The 18,295-nt window shown below is 41.4% G+C and overlaps 2 protein-coding genes and 1 non-coding gene across 3 annotated transcripts; 2 read left to right on the top strand and 1 right to left on the bottom strand.

Moving 5' to 3' along the window:
- Positions 1–68: 68 nt before the first annotated feature.
- Mak16 (MAK16 homolog) lies at positions 69–8,654 on the top strand. Its single transcript, XM_021639219.2, has 10 exons — positions 69–215; positions 2,329–2,378; positions 2,460–2,569; positions 2,651–2,715; positions 2,897–3,048; positions 3,991–4,045; positions 5,521–5,595; positions 6,879–6,989; positions 7,300–7,362; positions 7,543–8,654. Exons 1-10 carry the CDS (start codon positions 201–203, stop codon positions 7,726–7,728), a joined length of 882 nt encoding a protein of 293 aa, XP_021494894.1. The 5' UTR covers positions 69–200; the 3' UTR covers positions 7,729–8,654.
- Tti2 (TELO2 interacting protein 2) lies at positions 8,072–17,152 on the bottom strand. The gene is made up of 7 exons (XM_021639218.2): positions 15,872–17,152; positions 13,886–14,072; positions 13,205–13,297; positions 11,579–11,766; positions 11,360–11,503; positions 9,416–9,578; positions 8,072–8,273 (listed from the first exon to the last, which is right to left on the bottom strand). The coding sequence occupies exons 1-7, from the start codon at positions 16,519–16,521 to the stop codon at positions 8,169–8,171; spliced, it is 1,530 nt and encodes a 509-aa protein (XP_021494893.1). The 5' UTR covers positions 16,522–17,152; the 3' UTR covers positions 8,072–8,168.
- Positions 17,153–17,212: 60 nt separating this feature from the next.
- LOC132653892 (small nucleolar RNA U13) lies at positions 17,213–17,317 on the top strand. Its single transcript, XR_009591717.1, has one exon. It is a non-coding gene; the product is annotated as a small nucleolar RNA U13 (small nucleolar RNA).
- Positions 17,318–18,295: the final 978 nt, after the last annotated feature.

Here is an 18,295-nt window from a genome sequence, read left to right as displayed (position 1 = left end):
TTCCTACGGCGGAGGGGGCGGAAGCACGCCAGGAAGTAGGCAAGCGCGCAAGCTCAGTCCGCCAGCAGACGTCACGGGCTTCCGCGAGATTGAGACTTTCTCGCGATAGGTTAGCCCAGGCTCTCCGGAAGCGGCTCTCCGGAAAGAGCCTGTCTGCGTCCCTGGTCGTGTGTAACGCGGCGTGCTGACCGGCCGTCACCATGCAGTCGGACGATGTGAGTTGCCTCTTGTTGCTCTGGCGTCCCCGGGGTTTGTGCAGCATTTCGCTCATGTAGGATCAGGGCCGCATACTCAGCTGGCAGATTGCGAGACGTCCAGGAACCCCGATTTCAAAAAGTGGGTTCCAATGGAGTTTATTCCAGCGCCCCAGTGCAGTTAAGAGGCCAGGACACCCCAGCTCAGTCCACCGGATCGGCTTTTTTAGTTCCTGGTGCCAATTGCCTTCTGAACGGCAATTGTCCCGGGTCTTGGAAGGCGGGAGAGGTGTGAAGTTTAGAATTCATGTTTAAGGATCCGGCTCATCCGTGAACGATACTTTTCAGTCTACTTTTCCTCTGTTACGCTTTTCTTTACCTTGCTGTACTGTCAGCTTGAGTCGTCATTTCGAAAGTATCGTTTGTCAGTTTACAGGAGTTGTAAGTACTTAACAATTCAACAGTGTGTAGGCACTGTGGTAATTGGTAGTTAACGAGTCAAGACAAGAAAACAAAACACCTTGTGCTCTCATCAGCACTCTAGAGATAGAGGATAAACAGACAAAGCGTTTGCACGGTAAACAGTACTAGGAAAGAGGAGTAGTGGAGAAAAAAAGATTGAAGTGGAACCACTGCAGATAGGCCATTCAAACATTTGAATAATGACCAAAAAAAAAAAAAAATCAGGAATGAGCCAGCCACTTGAAGGAAGGTAGGAATAGTAAAAGTACAGAGATTGGAGATGGTAAAGGAGGAGACTAGAGGGCACCAATGGGACTTGTTACAGGAATCAAGAGGGAGGAAGGAGAGATGATGAATTTGATATGCTTGCCAGGGCAAGGTAAGATAGGCTCTTGCGGTTTTTAGTGGGTAATGGGGAGAATCTTGTATCTTTTTTAGAGGGGTGTGAGGCTGAGGGCTGCATTTGGGATCATTTTATAGAGATGCAAATGGGCAACTAGATGCACAGACAAATCCGGTGACCAGGAAAGAGCTCTGACCAAATGTTTAAAAGCCACAAGCCTGAATGATAACCCTACTTAACCGTTTCATTTCTTCTTGTCTCCTATCACCCCCACCAGATACCCATATTAAATCCCCAACATGTGTTTTAAGTCTTTGATCCTTCTTCATTTTTTTTTCCTTCAGTTGCTCTAGAGTAGTCAGTCCAGCTAAAGAACTTTATGTACTCATATATTCCTAAATAGCTCTTAAAGAGACTACAACTTGTCGATGCCTCATTTATATACTTTCCTCCTAACTAGATACAGTGCTCCAAGGACTGTACTTTCATCCAACAAACACCTGAGTCTTTATGATGTCAGGGCTTAGAGATGCTAGTGCCTTTGCTTTAGTGTAAAGAACACATTAATTGGTGAGAGGTAGTAGAATGTAATACAGTTGTGGTATGTCTGTCTAAGTATCTGGTACTGTGCAGTCTTTGACAGTGGATAATGAACACCTGTGAAAAAGAAAAGTTACTTGGTAACACTGCACCCAAGGGCATACTGCAAACGTTAGAATGGATGTGTGTATTGGAAAAAATCTGGGAAAACATTTATCAACTATTAATTATATTCTATTGCTGAGTAATAGGTATGGTCATTACCTTTGCATTTAGTATTTTGTTTTTTAAGATTTTTTTTATTTACTATTTATACAATGTTCTGCCTGCACACCAGAAGAGGGACCATATCTCACTGCAGATGGTTATGAGCCACCATGTGGTTGCTGGGAATTGAACTGAGGACCTTTGGAAGAACAGTCAGTGTTCTTAACCTTTGAGCCATCTCTCCAGCCCTTTTGGTTTTTTGTTTTGTTTTGTTTTTGTTTTTGTTTTTGTTTGTTTGTTTGTTTTAACAAGAGTATGTTACTGTGTAAAGGAAACAAATCAGGCCTATTAAAAGACAGCTACTTTTTTTTGATTCTAAAGGCCCTTTCCTCATTGAGGCACTGCTATGCTATGATGTACTCATTATTATTTGTGTTGGTATTTTGGTGGCGCTGGAGACTAAAGTGAGGGCTTTGCAGGTGCTGGACAAGAATTCATCCATTGGCAGCAGGAGATTATCTCTTTTTCTATTAAACAGCATCTTTGAGACCAGAGCAAAAGGACTTTCCCTTTGTCTTGCAGGTTATCTGGAATACACTAGGAAACAGACAATTTTGTTCTTTCAAAATAAGGTGAGTATATTGCAGCCTAGACTAAAATGTGTTTAGTTAGTTGCCCCATTGTTTGTAAACATTTCTTTCCTTGCATCCTAGAACAAAGACTCAGGGCTTTTGCAGAAATGAATATAGTCTGACTGGGCTGTGTAATCGGTCATCTTGTCCCCTGGCAAATAGTCAGTATGCTACCATTAAAGAAGAGAAAGGTACGAAAACTCCACAATGGTTGATAAAAGAATGTTTCTAGTCTCTGTAAATAATGATAAAGATGTTCAACTTCTCTTCAGGACAGTGCTACCTGTACATGAAGGTTATAGAGCGAGCAGCTTTCCCTCGGCGCCTCTGGGAACGGGTAAGACTCAGTGAGAAAACTGCAGTGCCCATTGGTCAAGAACAAAAAATGCCATATGCTTCCCCCTTCTTAGGCCACCTCTAGAGTTGGAAGCCATCTTTATTAGGCACAATAGGTACTGACAATGATGACCTAACGTGATTTACCCTTCACCATCAAGTTTCTCTTTTCTGTTCCACAGGTTCGGCTTAGTAAAAACTATGAGAAAGCACTGGAACAAATAGATGAAAACTTAATTTACTGGCCCCGCTTCATTCGACACAAATGTAAGCAGAGATTTACCAAGATAACCCAGTACCTGATTCGAGTTAGGAAGCTTACGTTGAAGCGACGGTAAGGACTGGTGTCATTCTTTTACTCACTTTCAGTCTATTTCTTTTCCTAGACCGTGGTACAGTATTTTCTATTAAATTCAACTGGGACTAATCTTTTGTGACATGCCAAGAAAAAACTTAGGGTTACAGACATGTCCAGTGGTTTTGCAGGATTTTAAAGCAGAATATGTGATGACCTTGCCTAACTGGAAATTTATCTGTGTAGGTTCCTGAGAAAAGCTGAAATTAAAGATTTCAAAATGATCTGAAAATGTGATTAACAGGATTATGAACTACACTCTGAGTAATTGAAAAGTACCTTAATAATGTGAAATCCACAGGCCTACTAGAATACCTTCCAAAGGAGTGTGAGGATAAAGGCTTTTTCATTGAGATCAGCAGGGAATGTTAAAGATAATGTGAACTTTTTTTTTCTTAGCTCATTGAAGCATTAATCTTATTGTAATGAACCTAAACAAAAAGTGGCTCACAGCCATTTGTAATGGGATCTGATGCCCTCATACTCATATACATAAAACACATAAACTAATAAATTAGAAAAATACACATCAAAATATCTGACTTTTGGTACAGGGTTAAGACAGCATCTCACCGTGTAGTCCAGGCTGGCCTGGAACTGACTATGTAGCTTCCAGCTCACTGATCCTTCTGCCTCAGCCTCAATGCTGAGTTACTGATGTGAGCTATTACCTGGGCTTCTGACTTTTCATACCGTCAAAGTGTAGTAAAGTGTGTGAGCCATCGTGCACATGTGCACCTGCTGATCAGACCTAGAGCCTTGCATATGCCGGGCAAATGTTCTGTCACTGAGCTACACTAACAGCCTCAATATCTAGAAATGGATATACTCTATGGAGCTAAGCTGCACAAAGTCAATTCTCATTCCTATCTCTTGAAAAGTAAACTTGAGTTTTCTAATAATGTAACTGATTTCTGCTAGGAAGAAACTTGTTCCTTTGAGTAAGAAGGTTGAACGGCGGGAAAAACGAAGAGAGGTAACATACTGTTCTAATATTTACATAGCTTCTATGTTTTCATGTGAGAAAGGAGTTGTATGCATGAGATTCATAACAGTGAGTCATCAATGGTATGTCCAGTGATAGGTGATCTCTTTTGTATCTTCAGATTATTATGATTTTCATTGAAGGCTAAAAATAGATACTCTAATGTGTTCGGGTATAATAAAAAGAAAGTATCTTAGACAACTCTGCATCTAAAATTCTTCAGGGCAGACCATAGCAGATTTTTTGACATTGCCTGTCTCATACGTTACCTTCAGCAGAATTTAGACAGTTTAAGTAGTCTGTGCTTATTTTGGTTATGCTATTTAGAAAATTTTATGGTTTTGATTGTGACATTGTTTAAAAAAAAAAAATAGACACACCTTGATCTCTAAGCCACCGTGAAGGAAAGTGGTGAATTTGTTACTAAAGTAAAGGATTGTGGTAGTGATGTGTGTGACAAAAATGACCTGTTCCAGAATTTTCAATTTCTGTCCTGAGGGTAGTCTGTCTTTCTGTCTGAGAGTTGACTTTCAGAGTTGACCCAAGTTTCTCTGGTCCTCAAGACCCACACTTGAGAATCACCTGTTCCTGACAAGTTCCAGTTTTCCTTCATTCTTGGCATTTGCTTTTCCCTCCCTTTCACCATATGGAGTTTACCTCCTTTTGTCATACACAGGCTGTTTGATTAGAGACCCCATTCACTAAATTTTTGTTCTACTTGAATTATGCACCCATTTTTGTTTAATAAGCCCGGCTAGTGAGTTTCCATATTCCCTAACTATTAAACAGGTGTTCCTGCAAACATTTCAGAATAAGAACAGTTTTCCTTGTGAATTCAGAGGCTTCCTCTTCTCGCCTAAAGTACTTTCTGAAACTTCTGCGTTTATTTAGTGTGTATCTGGTACACACTAAATGGCATAGTGTGCATGTGGAAGCCGGAGGACAGCCTTGGATGACAGTCCTCAGGCTCCTCCTACTTTTTATTTGAGAGAAGATCTTTTAGTGGGCTTGAATTCTGTAGGCCAGTCTTTCCCACAAGCTTGCAAGGAACTACCTATCTCTGCCTCCTCTTTTGCTACTGGCATGGTAACAGGTGTGTCCACCATGCCTGGTGTTCTGCATAGGTTCTGGAAATCCAGACTCGGGTCTTTATATTTGCAAGTCAAGCATTTCACCAACTGAGCCATCTCCCTCAGCCCATCTGTTATTCTTAAATGTAGGCAGGTATGTATAGTATATCAAGGGCTTGTTTGAAATTCAGAATGCTGTTGCTAAAACTGTAAGAAAAGGTTCCCAAGAGGTTTTGCAAGAGAAAGAAGAAATATATCTGGATAGAAAGGTAAAAAGCCTCAGTGGAAGCAAGCAGGAAATAACCACATCATACTGTTATTAAAAATTGGTAATTACATTAGTACAGGCTAGAAATGAGTCCTAATGGAGTAATGGATTTGCTCTTTTTCTTATAGGAAAAAGCATTAATAGCTGCCCAGCTGGACAATGCTATTGAGAAGGAATTACTGGAGAGACTGAAACAAGATACGGTAAGAAAGCTAGTAGTTTTGGGACGTCTTTTCTTAAGTAGCAGAGCAGCTAAGAAATATGGAAAATGTATTTATTTTTAAACATGTCACAAATAGCCTTTCCACCCCAATTTGTCTATGGTCTAAAACAAATTTATGTAGGGCTATCTTCCTGATGAGACTTTCCCCATTTACTATTATTTCCATTTGATGTTTCCAAGTTCAACAGTTCTGTATAAAAACATCATCAAAGTCATAGAAGTTTTTTGTTTTTGTTTTTCTCCTGTCTCTGCACAGCCTCCAGGGACAGACCTGACTCAGGACTGTAAGGGACTAAAAAGACAGTAGTACCTTAGAAGTTCAGCATGTTTATTATATGGAGTTGAATGGGGAGGCAGATTATTGCATACAGCTGAAAAAGGGAGTAGGGTTATAGGTACATGGAAGGCAGGATTTATGGTATACAGCTGGATCAAGGAGACAGCTAGCTAATCTCAGTAGCTATAAATATTATAGCCTCCCCATAAATACTGAGGGAGGCAGAGGTATGCTAGACATTTTCTGCACAGAGTCAACATTTGCACTCAGACCTGGGGGTGGCTTTGCCATACCTCTCTGAGCCACACCCTGGGGAGAGGGCCTTGCCATTTCTCCATGGATTTAAGGCTCTGGGGTCCTTGGCATGGCCGTGCCCATGTCAACAGTAAACATTCACTTAGCACTTCACTTTGGCACCATCTCCTCTCCCTCTGGTTTTGAGACCACATCTCATGATATCCCAGAGTGGCCTCATTCACTGTGTAGCAAAATATGAGTGAATTCTTGATCCTCCTGTCTCCAACCTCCCATGTATTGGTTTATAGGTTTCTGTCAACATGGCAGGTTATTGCTTCTTTGTATTTCTCTAATTTTTTAAGCCTTCTTTAAAATGAGCGGGTTTTTTTTTTTAGGTCTACTTTTTAAAAATGTTACTATTGCTTCTCAGCTTTTTGTCATTTAGATAGAAAGGTGATTAAAATGTGTTATTTCCCCTTCTAAGCAAAATTAGATTTGCCCCAATTCATGTGGTTTCATAAACTAGTAATTTTGTAATGACTTCTCTCTGTAGAAGCTACCTACTTAATATCAACTACTGTCTGTTAAATGTCAAAAACATTGTACCTAGGCTGGAAAACTGTATGGAAATACTGTTCCTCAGTTTTCGTATTTGTTTCCCAATAATAAATAATGTGCTTGTAGAGCAGAGGGACTTTGAAAAGTGTGATCTCAAGTACAGCTAAAGGTGGTCTATGTTTGTTCTTCAGTATGGCGATATCTACAACTTCCCCATCCATGCCTTCGACAAGGCCCTAGAGAAACAGGAAGCAGAGAGTGACTCTGAAGATGAAGAAGAGGATGAGGAGGAAGATGAAGAGGTGAGTGTGGTTTGTTCTGTTTGGAAACACAGTAACCTACAGGATGACACGTTCTCATGGTATTTCATACCCCTTTTATATAATGTGATGATTGATTTTGGTGTAGCAGGGCTCCGTCAACAAACTTTGTGTTGACTTTTATATCCCTAATTTTTTCTTTTTGATTTATAAATGTTAAACTTGAGAGTAGAAGATTTTGGTGGCTGTGTATATTGACTGATTCATTTATGAAAAAAGGTAAAACCAGATGTCTAAGCTGGATCTTGTCTTTTGTCTTTTTTTCTAACCCAGTAGCTTTGTTTTATTTTAGGATGTGGGAAAAAGAGAGTTTGTAGAAGATGACATAGAGGAGAGTGACCTGAGTGACTTTGAGGTGAGCTGTGGGATAAAGAATGTCTTGTGGCCTGCAACAAAGGGTGATAGTGGAGCAGGGAAGATCTGAACACAGCAAGCACACAGACTCTATGGTCTGTTCTGAACTGCCTGAGCAGTGAAGGGAGTTTGGAGAAGCCTTCGCAATTTCCCTATCTGACCTTCTGTCTCCACATATTAGGATATGGATAAACTGGATGCCGACAGTGACGAAGACCAGGATGCTGAATCCTCCAGTGAAGAAGAAGTTAAGGCCAAACACAAAGGCAAAGCACCCTTGAAAGGACCTTTACGGAAAAAACGGGCCTATGTGGAAATAGAGTATGAGCAAGAGACAGAGCCCATGGCCAAAGCCAAAACAACATGAGTTCCCATCACATGTTTATCCTGAAACAGTCAACACTTCCAACTGTGCTCTCCTGTGTTATATTTCATACAGTATTTATATTGTTAATATTTATGTCACTTCAGTGGAGCAAAAAATCTGGAGTGGAAATTGTAAAGAGTATTTTTATAACATGTGCTGGAAGAGCTTGAGCCCAAGGAACCTAACAGATGAGTTCCTGGAGCTGGGAATGACACTGTGGCTCTAAATATTTCTAAATTACAAATACCAAATTGTCCCCTTCCAATTTCTAATTAGAAAGGCATTTCAATTTTTTTTTTCTTGTTCAGTTTCTCTTATGAGGATAAACTGGAGGAGACAAAAGTTCCAACTTAAAATGTTTAGTACAAAAATAGATTTTTATGTATATATCTCCATCATGATCTGGGATAGAAAGCATCCTTTCCTGCTGGCCAGTCATCTTAAGTGACATGGCAGGGAGCATCTGCAGAGCCCTGCTGCACTTGCCTAATGCAGCTCACCACTGTGCTGTCTTCACAGGACAGGACAATCTTAGCCAGAAGAACCTGAAACACAAAACCAAACAGGCATTGATTTTTTTGTAAAACCTACTGCCTTACTCTTTTTTCATATACTCAAAAAATGAGAGACTGCATGGCACTAGGAGAGAGTGCCGCATTAGAACAGGTGTTACTTAAAAACCCCTGTAAGTCATGCCCACAAGTCCCCTGGCTCTGAAGAACCTGCCCAGCTGGAAAACTGCCCAAGCAAAAGGAGCCACAGTGTTTGAATAAACTGAAAAAGAACAAATAATACTTTAGTTCTATTATGTTTTGGGGCATAAATTTCTTCTACTGCTCCTTTAAACTTTACATTGATGATTTCTTACTGTAAAAATGAGATGGTCTAATTACATGTAAATATACCATAAGCTATGGTCTTGAGAATTTTGTGGACTATGAAACTAAAGAAAAACTTTCCTGTTGGTTAATGGAAACTGGGGGGATAGCTCAGTGGGATGAGCATGAGGACCTGAGTTTAATCCCATGTTTTAAAAACTCATGTCATCAGTGAGAACCTATGCCAGTAATCTCAGTACAGGGGAGAAGGAGATCCTCAGGGTTTTTTTGGCCTGCTACTAGCCAGCCAGCCAAGCCTGCTTGAAGAGTTCCTTGCCAGTGACAGATCTATGTATCTAAAAGAAAAAGTGGGGACCATGCTTAAGGAATGACATCCTCCATTGCCCTTACTTGTACAAGCACACACAAGAATATAGACAAACTTCTAAGCGGTGCCCCTTATACCATAGGCAAACTCGGGTATCTCAGTTACCATATTACTCCATGGTAGTTAGTGTTCAGCCTCATTATTTCTAAGTCTAGAACTTTGAGGTGCCTCACTGACAGAAGGTGTCCTGTCCATCTCAACAGAAGTTAATTTTTTATTGGTGGCATTTTCTGAAAGCCAGTAACATCTGATCCTCTTTGTTCTACATGGTTTTGAATAGCATTAAAAGAGTTCAGCCTGAGCACCAAAAATGGGTAGGATAAGGCACTGAACAAACAATCCAAGACTACAGAGAACCAAGGTAGGGACCTAAAACCCTCCACGTTCATGTCCAAACTTGGCTGGGCATACGTGTAGTCAACTCACTGGTGTTACCTAGGAACAAGGCCACCTGAAACCAACTTGCAGATTCTTGCCTTACCTTAACTCGCCCCTGAGAACAGTGATCCAGGAGAATCAGACAGTCTGTGGCTTCCTGGAGCAAGGCACTCTTAGTGGCCTCAGTTGTAAGGCTTGTGTCCCGTGCAACATCACATATCAGTTTCAGGAGAGCTTTCAATAACACCACAACTCTGCAGGAAATTCTGGAATTGGAAAGAAAAACTTCATGTCCCAAACTGTACTATTAAACTTGGTCCAGACATGGGAAAACTTAAGTCAGATGTTTGCTATGGCAGAGCTGAAAACGGGACGGAAGATAAACTAGATTATAGCCTCAAAGTTTCTGTTATTTCTATAGCACTCTGTATACACACTGGGTTGTTCAAGAACACTTTGCAAGTCAGGAAGCAGAGACAGGTGCATATCTGTGAGCAGCAAGATCCTGTCTCAAAAACAACAAAAGCCCAGAAAACCCACCTTGGTTTCCTGCCAAAGCTTAATCCTGTTCAAGTAAACTTCCTCAGCATGGGCTGAGAATGAGGTGAGCCAAGATCTTTCCTGTTTAAGGCAGAAATCTGTTCTGAGCAGAAATTTGTAGCTGGCCCACAGTCAGGTAAATGTATGCCTAGACATTAAGAATAAAGTGAGGCTGCAGGTGATGGGTAGTGCTTATAATCCCCTCAGTTAGGGCATGGAGGCAGGAGGATCTACAACTTGAGCTTACTGTACAGCACAAGGAGAAATAAGGTTGAGTGGTAGTGCTTAAGAGTCAGTAAGAATTCAGTCACAGGCTCTGCTTCATTTCCATCCCACCACCGCAAAAGTGTTGAGTGTTTTTCCCTGTGGCTTCTCTAACCATTTACTACAGTCTGCTGTGTTCACCACTTCCCATGCTCTGCCTCTTCAGAGAAATCACATACAGGCTTCTGCCCTAACCTCCCTACATTCTCTTCTTGGAATCTTTACCCTGTAAAGGCCCAATATAGAATTAGTTTGACCTAATTTAATTCTCTAAATACCTATGTATCTAACTGCAGGTACTCAGTGATTCAGGAGTACATAATAGATGTGGTCTTCTGTAGTTTAGTGGGGACATACAATAGGTATAGAAATGCAATTACAAATATGAGTATGATTGTCATTGGAGAGTTTCTTGCTTCCTGGTATATTTATAAGAATACATTCCAAAATAGACTGTTGGGACTCTGGATTTTCTGGCTAAATTAACCCTTCCATTCATGTAAGAAAGCTGTTAGGTGACTAGGCAGTTCAGGTTCTAGTTTACTCCTGACACCTTCAAGCCATATATGGAGTATCTTCTAAATAAGATATCTAATCTTCTGCAAATGTTGAATGATGTGGCTTGAAGCACTCCATTCTCAACTAGACTGAGGACCTAGGATGAACACAGGCAAACATGCCTATTGAAACACTTCTAAGTAGCCTTTCTGGGGAGGAGCAGTGATAAGGCTCAACTCTATACCCTGTCAAGGCATCTTATCACAACAATAGAAAAGCAAGACAATCTGCAAGGTTTCACAACTTACATGACCATGCAATCTGTTCTGTGTAGGTTTTTGCTTGCCTAACTTCACCTTCCCACCTCTCCCTCCCGCCCCTCCTGTCTCTGTTTCTCTTTCTGAGACAAGGTCCAGGTAGCCATGACTGGCACAGACTGGCCTCAAACCTACAAAGATCGGCCTGACTGTCTCCTGAGTGCTGGAATTAAAGGGTTGTACCACAGTGCCCAGCCTTAAAACTTTTAAGAAAGAAAGTGATTTAATCATGACAGAACCTAAAACAACTGGCTGATGAAAAGGGTTCAAATATGAACATCTGAAGTAGCTGTATATCCTAGAAATGAAGAAAGTGAAAAGGATTATATGTCCTGAATATTTTTATCTAGGCAAGTTCTAAAGAGAAAGTTACCCTTTTTTGTTTTGTTTTTGTTTTCTTAGCACATCTGTCCGCTTGGATGCTATACCTGGGCCAAGTATACTGCATGACAAGTTTCAGGGTTTCCAGTATCTTCAACCTAGTTTCCTCTTCTGGTCCATCATAAACCTCCAGATAACCTAGGATAACTCGTTCCAGCTTCTTCAAGTGCCGGACAGTAAGGATCCCCAACCTAAAAACAGGAGAAAATGTGATGCTAAGAAGTTGACCATGGGCATATGATCAGTGCAGGAGCCCAGCCACTCACTTCTTCACAAAAGCTGGCAGGTTGCTGGCATAAGTCCTACGTAAAAGAAGCCGGTGCTCTGGCTCCATGTGAGTGAGGATCAGTTGGAGTACCTCGTGACAGTGTGTAGTGGCTCGAGCAGCATCTCCCTTCCAGTGCAGGGCTTTCTCTAGGACAGGGAATAAATCTAGGAGGCATAGGAGCACAGCCTAGGGAAAAAATAAATGAAAAGAAACCATAGTTCATTCATTTGCAGTCACAAAATTCCTGACTTCTAAGATCTTCATTAATCCACTGTCCCCAAGGCACATCACAGAAATCTAACAAGGTATCTGTAAGTAACTACAGAGTATATGTTGTTGCAAATTTTCAAACTTCCTCTCCTGAACTGTTATACTAACTTGTGAAATGGAGAGAATGGCCAAGCTTAGATATTAACCAAAGTTTAGGAATCTAGGTCTATCCCTTAGACACATTAGACACATGACAGTTATGGGCACTTTACATGAAACTAACTGCTCCACAGAATCTAAGATGCTAAGATGGTCCAAACCTTTTTTTTTTTTAATTTTGGTTTTTCGAGACAGGATTGTTCTGTGTAGCCTTGGCTGTCCTAGAATCTCTTTGTAGACCAGGCTCGCCTCAAACTTGCAGCAATACACCTGTCTCTGCCTCTCTGAGTGTTGGGATTACAGGCATACACAAACTGTGCCTGGCATGGTCCAAACTTCTTTACCTGAAGTTACAGTGTCTAAGCATTCCCATTTAGAACTCTGGGTATTTCAGGCTTTTCTGGATGTTTGATTTTTAAAATCCTTTCTCTACCAAGTTAATATATTTTCTATCTCATAATAACTGATTCTCAGTACCCAAAATATTACAGGTACTGAAAGCACAAAAGAGAAAGAGGAGCTGCTGGACATAGTGCCATGCATCCTCCATCCCAGCACTTGGTAGCTAGGATCACTGCAAGTTCCAGGTCAGACCAGGCTAGAATTAGACCCTGTCACAAAAAACAAAACCACTGTATGCACTGTATGCATTTGCCTTGCGTGTATGAGGGATGGTATTCAATACAGCACAAAGAAAAGCAAAATGTGTCTACTTAGAGCTTTCTAAGCATTCATCCTATCACTCCCTCAGCTTCCTAAAGCCACCCTCCACCTCACTAGTTTCCTATTACTGCTGGTTATGCACTACACCTCTTGTGATACAGCTATTGGTGTGTTGTATACAGAGATATATATGTCCAGTCATATTTACATTAACATCTTCCAAGGAGCTTCACAGACACGTATGATTAGTTACTGCCTGTTGGCTGGGGGAATGACAATAAGTATCTATATACAAAGGATTTTAAATACGTGTGTTGATGTGGAGCATCACAGAGGAAGAACATTTAATCTAATAAAAACAGACCAACCCCCAAGTGGTATGAAATTGACACACATGCAGATAAAACCTGGGCTACTCTGTGGATGCTCAGGAGTGGATACCTGCTTCACACGTGACACTTTCAGCTGGGCAGCAGCTTTCAGGTACTCATTTTCCATGGGGAAAACTGCTCTAAACTGCTCCTGCTGACACGATACCACCTCCTACTCCTCACACCAGAGCCCAGACACTTGGGAGTAAATCTGACCATACCTGAATGAGGTGGTGCTCTGGCATATACAGGTGATTGAAGAGGGCGTGGTATAAGACCTGGGCTCTGTTGTACTGCACCAAATCAGCAGCTGGCTGCAAACACAGATTAGCCCATTAGAAGTTTCTCAAAAGTGGCAAAATGTCAACAATTTTTAATTAGATATGAGCACACAAATATTCAGTAAACCACTCTACTTCTGCAAGCATTTAAAAATGTCCATAATACAAAAGTTAACACTTTGTACATTTTGGTAATACCTCTTCTGGGTTCTGCTTTTTTTTTTTTTAAACTTGAAAGTTACCTGCCACTATACATACATACATACACACACACACACACACATATATATATGTGATATATATGTTATAGATTATGTATATGTGTGGATAATTACATAGGTTTGTTTTTGCTTTGTTCAGATTTTTTTTTTGTAATAAAGCATGATCTTGTTTCTTCTAAAATTTCCCTTTTATTTATTAAATTACCAATAGGATACCATTTATACCATGTTGGGACAGAAAAATATATATGTGGAGAAAAAATATAAATAAGTGAATTAAATGAAAATAAAGTCTACTTATAAAGACATAAGCATAAAGCAGAAATAGATCAGAAATGAAGATCAGCCATGAGTGACTTAGTCTACCCTGTCAATACAGGCCAGAGCTAAGGCTGCTTACCACATTAATCACAATGTGATGGAGGCACTGTACACCCAGGATTTTATTCTCAGTTTGATAGTCATCTGAGATGAGCAAAGATGGAGGAAGTATCTTTTCTAGATGTTGGTTCAGCCAGGGCTGAGTGACTTGTTGGAGAGTCCATGAGAAAATATGTTTGATAGCAGGATTATTCTTCCAGGATTCCCTGAAAGAACACATGAAAACCACACTAAGTAAAATGACATGGCATTAGCAAAGAAAACCATTCAAGCTTAACAAGATTTTTTTAACAGATTTTATACATATATATGCATGAATGTATGTTTATCTCCTATGTGACTCTTGATTTTTTTCCAAATAATGTTTTAAGATTTAAATTAAAATAATTTACATAACTTATACTATACACATGTAGCAATTGCCCCAGCTCTGGGTACTATAGCAGCCATTCATAACTACAGCTATGTAAAAGACCTGTGGGGTCAGTGGTGGCCATGTTGGTGGATGATGTAAAATATTATGAGAAGAGAGTAAAGGTGCCTTATCACTACAGTGTCAGAGGAATAAATAAATCAGCACATGAGCAGAAACTTATAGTTTATAAAAGGACTTAAACATCTGACTCAACATCATCAAAATAATAACTGTGTAATAAGTATACTGCCTTTAATTGCAAATGATTAAACAAGATCTATAGATGCTATCTGACCTGGTCCTACTCAGAACAATAGAGACAATAAACTCGGCACAGTGCCGCACCTCTGTAATCTAAGCTTTGAGGAAGCTGAGGCAGGAGATCTCTCATGGTTGAGGCCAGAATATGGATTACATAGTTCAAAGCCAGCCTAAAACATAAGTGTGTCTTTAAAAAAAGAAAGAGGCACTAGTTTCAAAGCCTTTTAACTCCGGGATTATTTCATCTCATCATCCGGTGCCAGAAGACTGGCGTCTAGCTCAGTCGGAAAGGTGCTTGCCTAACATGCACAACACCCTGCCTGGCTCAAGCCACGGCACTGCATACACCAGGCACAGTGAGGCATGCCTGTGGGGCACAAGTGTAAGCTCAGCACTTGGATGCAATTCAGGGCCATCATCCTTGGCTACATGAAAACCTTCCTGAAGGGATTGGAGAGAAGAATGGTGAAGAGCACTCCTGTGCTCCTCCAAAGGATCCACACTGAGATTGTAACAACCGTGTCAAGTAGCTCACAATCATATGTAAGGCCAGCTCCAAGGGATCAGATGCCTCTAGCCTCTTCAGGCTTCTGCACCCTCATGCAGACCTATACATAATTAACAATAATATAGTCTGTTTAAAAAACTGCCTGGGACAGGCAAACCTCTGTTAGTTCCAGGCAACTAAGGTTGTATATCTCAAAAATAAATAAATAAAATAAAAACAGATAAATAAAAATTAAAACCTGGCTGAAAACAAAACACTGAAAGTAGCAAGTTAAAACTTTGATCTCAGCATTTGGGAGGCAGAGGCAGGCAGATCTCTTGAGTTCCTGGCTAGCCTTGTCTACAAACTGATATCCAGGGCAGCCAGGGCTATACACAGAGAAATCCTGTTTTGAAAATAATCAAAACAAACTCTCAACAAGTGCTTTAGCTGATAGCAATCTAGTTTAATCTACTTATTACAAAGCATTTTCATTATTTTATGCCAAGTATTACTTCCTTATAGGATAATCACCCTTACCTAATAATTATGAACAAGTTAGAAGTCCCTGTATTTAAACACAAGCTGAAAAATTGGACCCTTGCCTAATACCAATGGGTAATTAGCATAGGCTACTTGATTCCATACAAGTTGGACAGAATTTACAATTTCCCAAGGCAGTCGTTCAGTGCAGAAAATGGAGTTTGACTTCAGTTCTAATCTCGAATTTGCTTCTATCTGGTTACCTCATTTCTAGCAAACCACACCCTATCTGGGCCTTAAGAGATCTGTTATAATGACAGCCTTACCCCCTTAATAATAGTGAAAACTGCAGTACTCACTTATTCAAATGGGGCTTAAGAAGCCCCAAAACCATAGCAAATCTCCCTCGATCATCTTCATTTTCTCCGCAAAGGAATCCTGCCACAGAGCTGCACTCTGTAACTCGAAGCAGTAAAGACAGCACTTCACCGGCAACACGCTGAGATCCTGGACTGGTCCATGGCTGCTTCAGTCTGTGTGTGATGGCAAAAACATACATGGGTCCTGCCAAGTGGTGGAGGCCTGTCTTCCATGCAGAGCAGTCGGGAGAACTCTTAGCAGTTTCAACCTTCCCCAACAGCTTAAGAAATAATACCCCAACTTCTTTTGCCTTCTCAGGCACCTCGGAATGCCCATCGCCTCCGTCTACCTTCTCCTTGGGTGGGGCTGCGAACTTCTCCAAGGCTTTCGCCACCTGTCCCAGGATCTCGGGCATCCCCCGGAGTGCTTCTCCACTCCCACCCCCCTCAAATAATGTGTCACATTCGGCGGCTTCTATTAAAACACTGAGGTCTTCAAGAATTGCATTTCTTGTATTGCTCTGTCCTGATTCTTGGCGGCTGAGACCGTGCAGAATCTTGGAGAAGGCCTGTTCCAGGGTAGGGGGAGAACCCTCTGCGGGCGGGGAAGGAGCGTCCCGCGGCTTCTCTTCAGCGCTGTCAAGCTTCATTCCTAATCGTACCCGGGTGTGCTGGGCTCCTCCAGGGGACGGTGACCAATCAGAGAGGGGTCTGGAGTCTCAGAAGGAAGATCGCCCCGGCCCTGGGAGTCCCCCGACAAACGGAACTAAAACCATACACAGTGAAAAGAGCGAACTGTGCAGAGAAATATCGAGTGGGATCCGATTAAACGGGTGTAAGAAGGGACCTTGCTATGGCGAGAGCTTCAAACTCCTAACATGTGGAGAAATTTGTCTTTCCGAAGATCCAAAAACAAAATAAATTAATTTTAAAGATATACTACTGAGCCGTGACATCAACAGCGTTCCCGGTACCTGCAGCTTTTCACATTTCAGCAGCAACTTCCGGCCCTTGCCGTAAAGTGCCTAACTAACTTCCGCCGGTGGAGCCGCAACGCTTCTTTTCACGACTTACAGCCGAAAAGCAACAAAGAGCCCTGCAGAAGGAGAAAGGTGGAGCTGTGGAGAATATATTTGCATAATCAAGCGTCCGCGCAATAATTTTGTTTCTCATTTCGTTTCCTAGGGCAGAAACAAGAGGAAGCTTACAAAATCTCAGCAACAGTGTTAAATCGTAAGATATTTTCTGTATAAAAACTAAATCGAGCTGCATTACGATAGTCACCCTTTCTGAAAGTCTAGGACGACTTACTTGACTCTCCCCTATGTAATCACCCATCCGATCCTTTTTTGGTTCATAAGCGTGATGATTGGGTACTCTCGCTTTTGCGTGACATGTGCCGCCCATTAAACCTTGTTACGACGTGGGCACATTACCCGTCTGACGTGAGCCTTAAAGGATCCGTTTTTGTCGATTTGAATCCTACTTTTCTTGAGTTGGTATTCAGAAAGGCTGAATACGTTATTGCTCGAGGTGATTGTGAATGAGTGTTTTGTCCACGCGCCTATCTGTGTACCTGGTGAGCGCCTGGTCCCTGTAGAAGCCAGACCTTTGGAGATCTGTTGGCCATGATACGCTCTGCACTGCTGAGCCATCCTTCAGCTCCGTGGCATGCTCTTCTTAGTACTCTGTTGGCAACTACCTTATCCGTGATGCCTGTCTGACTTTTTTTTTTTTTTTTCTGTGACCTTTTGCAAAAGTGCAGTGGCTCAGATTTCTGTCTCGGAAAAGACATGTAAATAATAACAGTCCCCCCCATCTTTTAAGACTGTTGGAAGATTTTTTTTTTAAGTTTGATGTACATAAATGCTGAGAAGAGTATCTAATCAGCACAAAGTTCACACAGATGTTAGCTCCTATTATGCAACCGAACCAGCATTAACTTAGATTTCTTCCTTCCCAAGAAATTTGGTCATTAGAATCCTAAGACTTTTTTTTTTTTTTTTTTTGCTTTCCCTTCTCTGACCAATTGGTGGCACTCCTGATCAATCACTGTTAACCACTTCCAAGGGAACCCTCCCATACAAAGGCCCAAGATGCAGCTTGAGGCCAGGCAATAAGAGGTTATTGTGTCCATTCTGTGTGGGACGTTTCTTCTCTGTAACATGTGCCCCTTGTGTCCAGTGGAGCCAGACGTGCTTAGGACTTAAGGAATGCTCTTTATTGTAAGATCTTTTGCTGGGTTTCGTGAAGCCAGAGCCAGCCGTGCCTTTACTCCTAGTGCCTGGCACAATTTAGTCAGGCAACAAATGTATCCTGAACCCCTGTGTCCACACACAGAGGACAGGCTGAATTTTCATGGTCCATGCGCACGATGCAGCTGTATGGAACTGCATCCACAAAATGGGGCTTGGTGCAGCTGCA

The sequence above is a fragment of the Meriones unguiculatus genome, chromosome 4, assembly GCF_030254825.1.
Source record: "Meriones unguiculatus strain TT.TT164.6M chromosome 4, Bangor_MerUng_6.1, whole genome shotgun sequence".
In the NCBI taxonomy this organism is placed as follows: Eukaryota; Metazoa; Chordata; class Mammalia; order Rodentia; family Muridae; genus Meriones; species Meriones unguiculatus.
The sequence above is the reverse complement of the archived record's forward strand: the minus strand, read 5'-3'. Positions and strand labels throughout refer to the sequence as shown.

Excerpts from the sequence above, each read along its gene's own strand:
- Tti2 (XM_021639218.2), bottom strand. The coding sequence starts at position 16,521 with ATGAAGCTTGACAGCGCTGAAGAGAAGCCGCGGGACGCTCCTTCCCCG. Across the intron at positions 13,298-13,885 it reads ATCACATTGTGATTAATGTG|CCAGCTGCTGATTTGGTGCA; the intron begins GTAAGCAGCCTT and ends CTGTGTTTGCAG. Across the intron at positions 8,274-9,415 it reads GTTCTCAGGGGCGAGTTAAG|GTTCTTCTGGCTAAGATTGT; the intron begins GTAAGGCAAGAA and ends TTTGTGTTTCAG.
- Mak16 (XM_021639219.2), top strand. Across the intron at positions 2,716-2,896 it reads CTCGGCGCCTCTGGGAACGG|GTTCGGCTTAGTAAAAACTA; the intron begins GTAAGACTCAGT and ends TCTGTTCCACAG. Across the intron at positions 5,596-6,878 it reads AGAGACTGAAACAAGATACG|TATGGCGATATCTACAACTT; the intron begins GTAAGAAAGCTA and ends TTTGTTCTTCAG.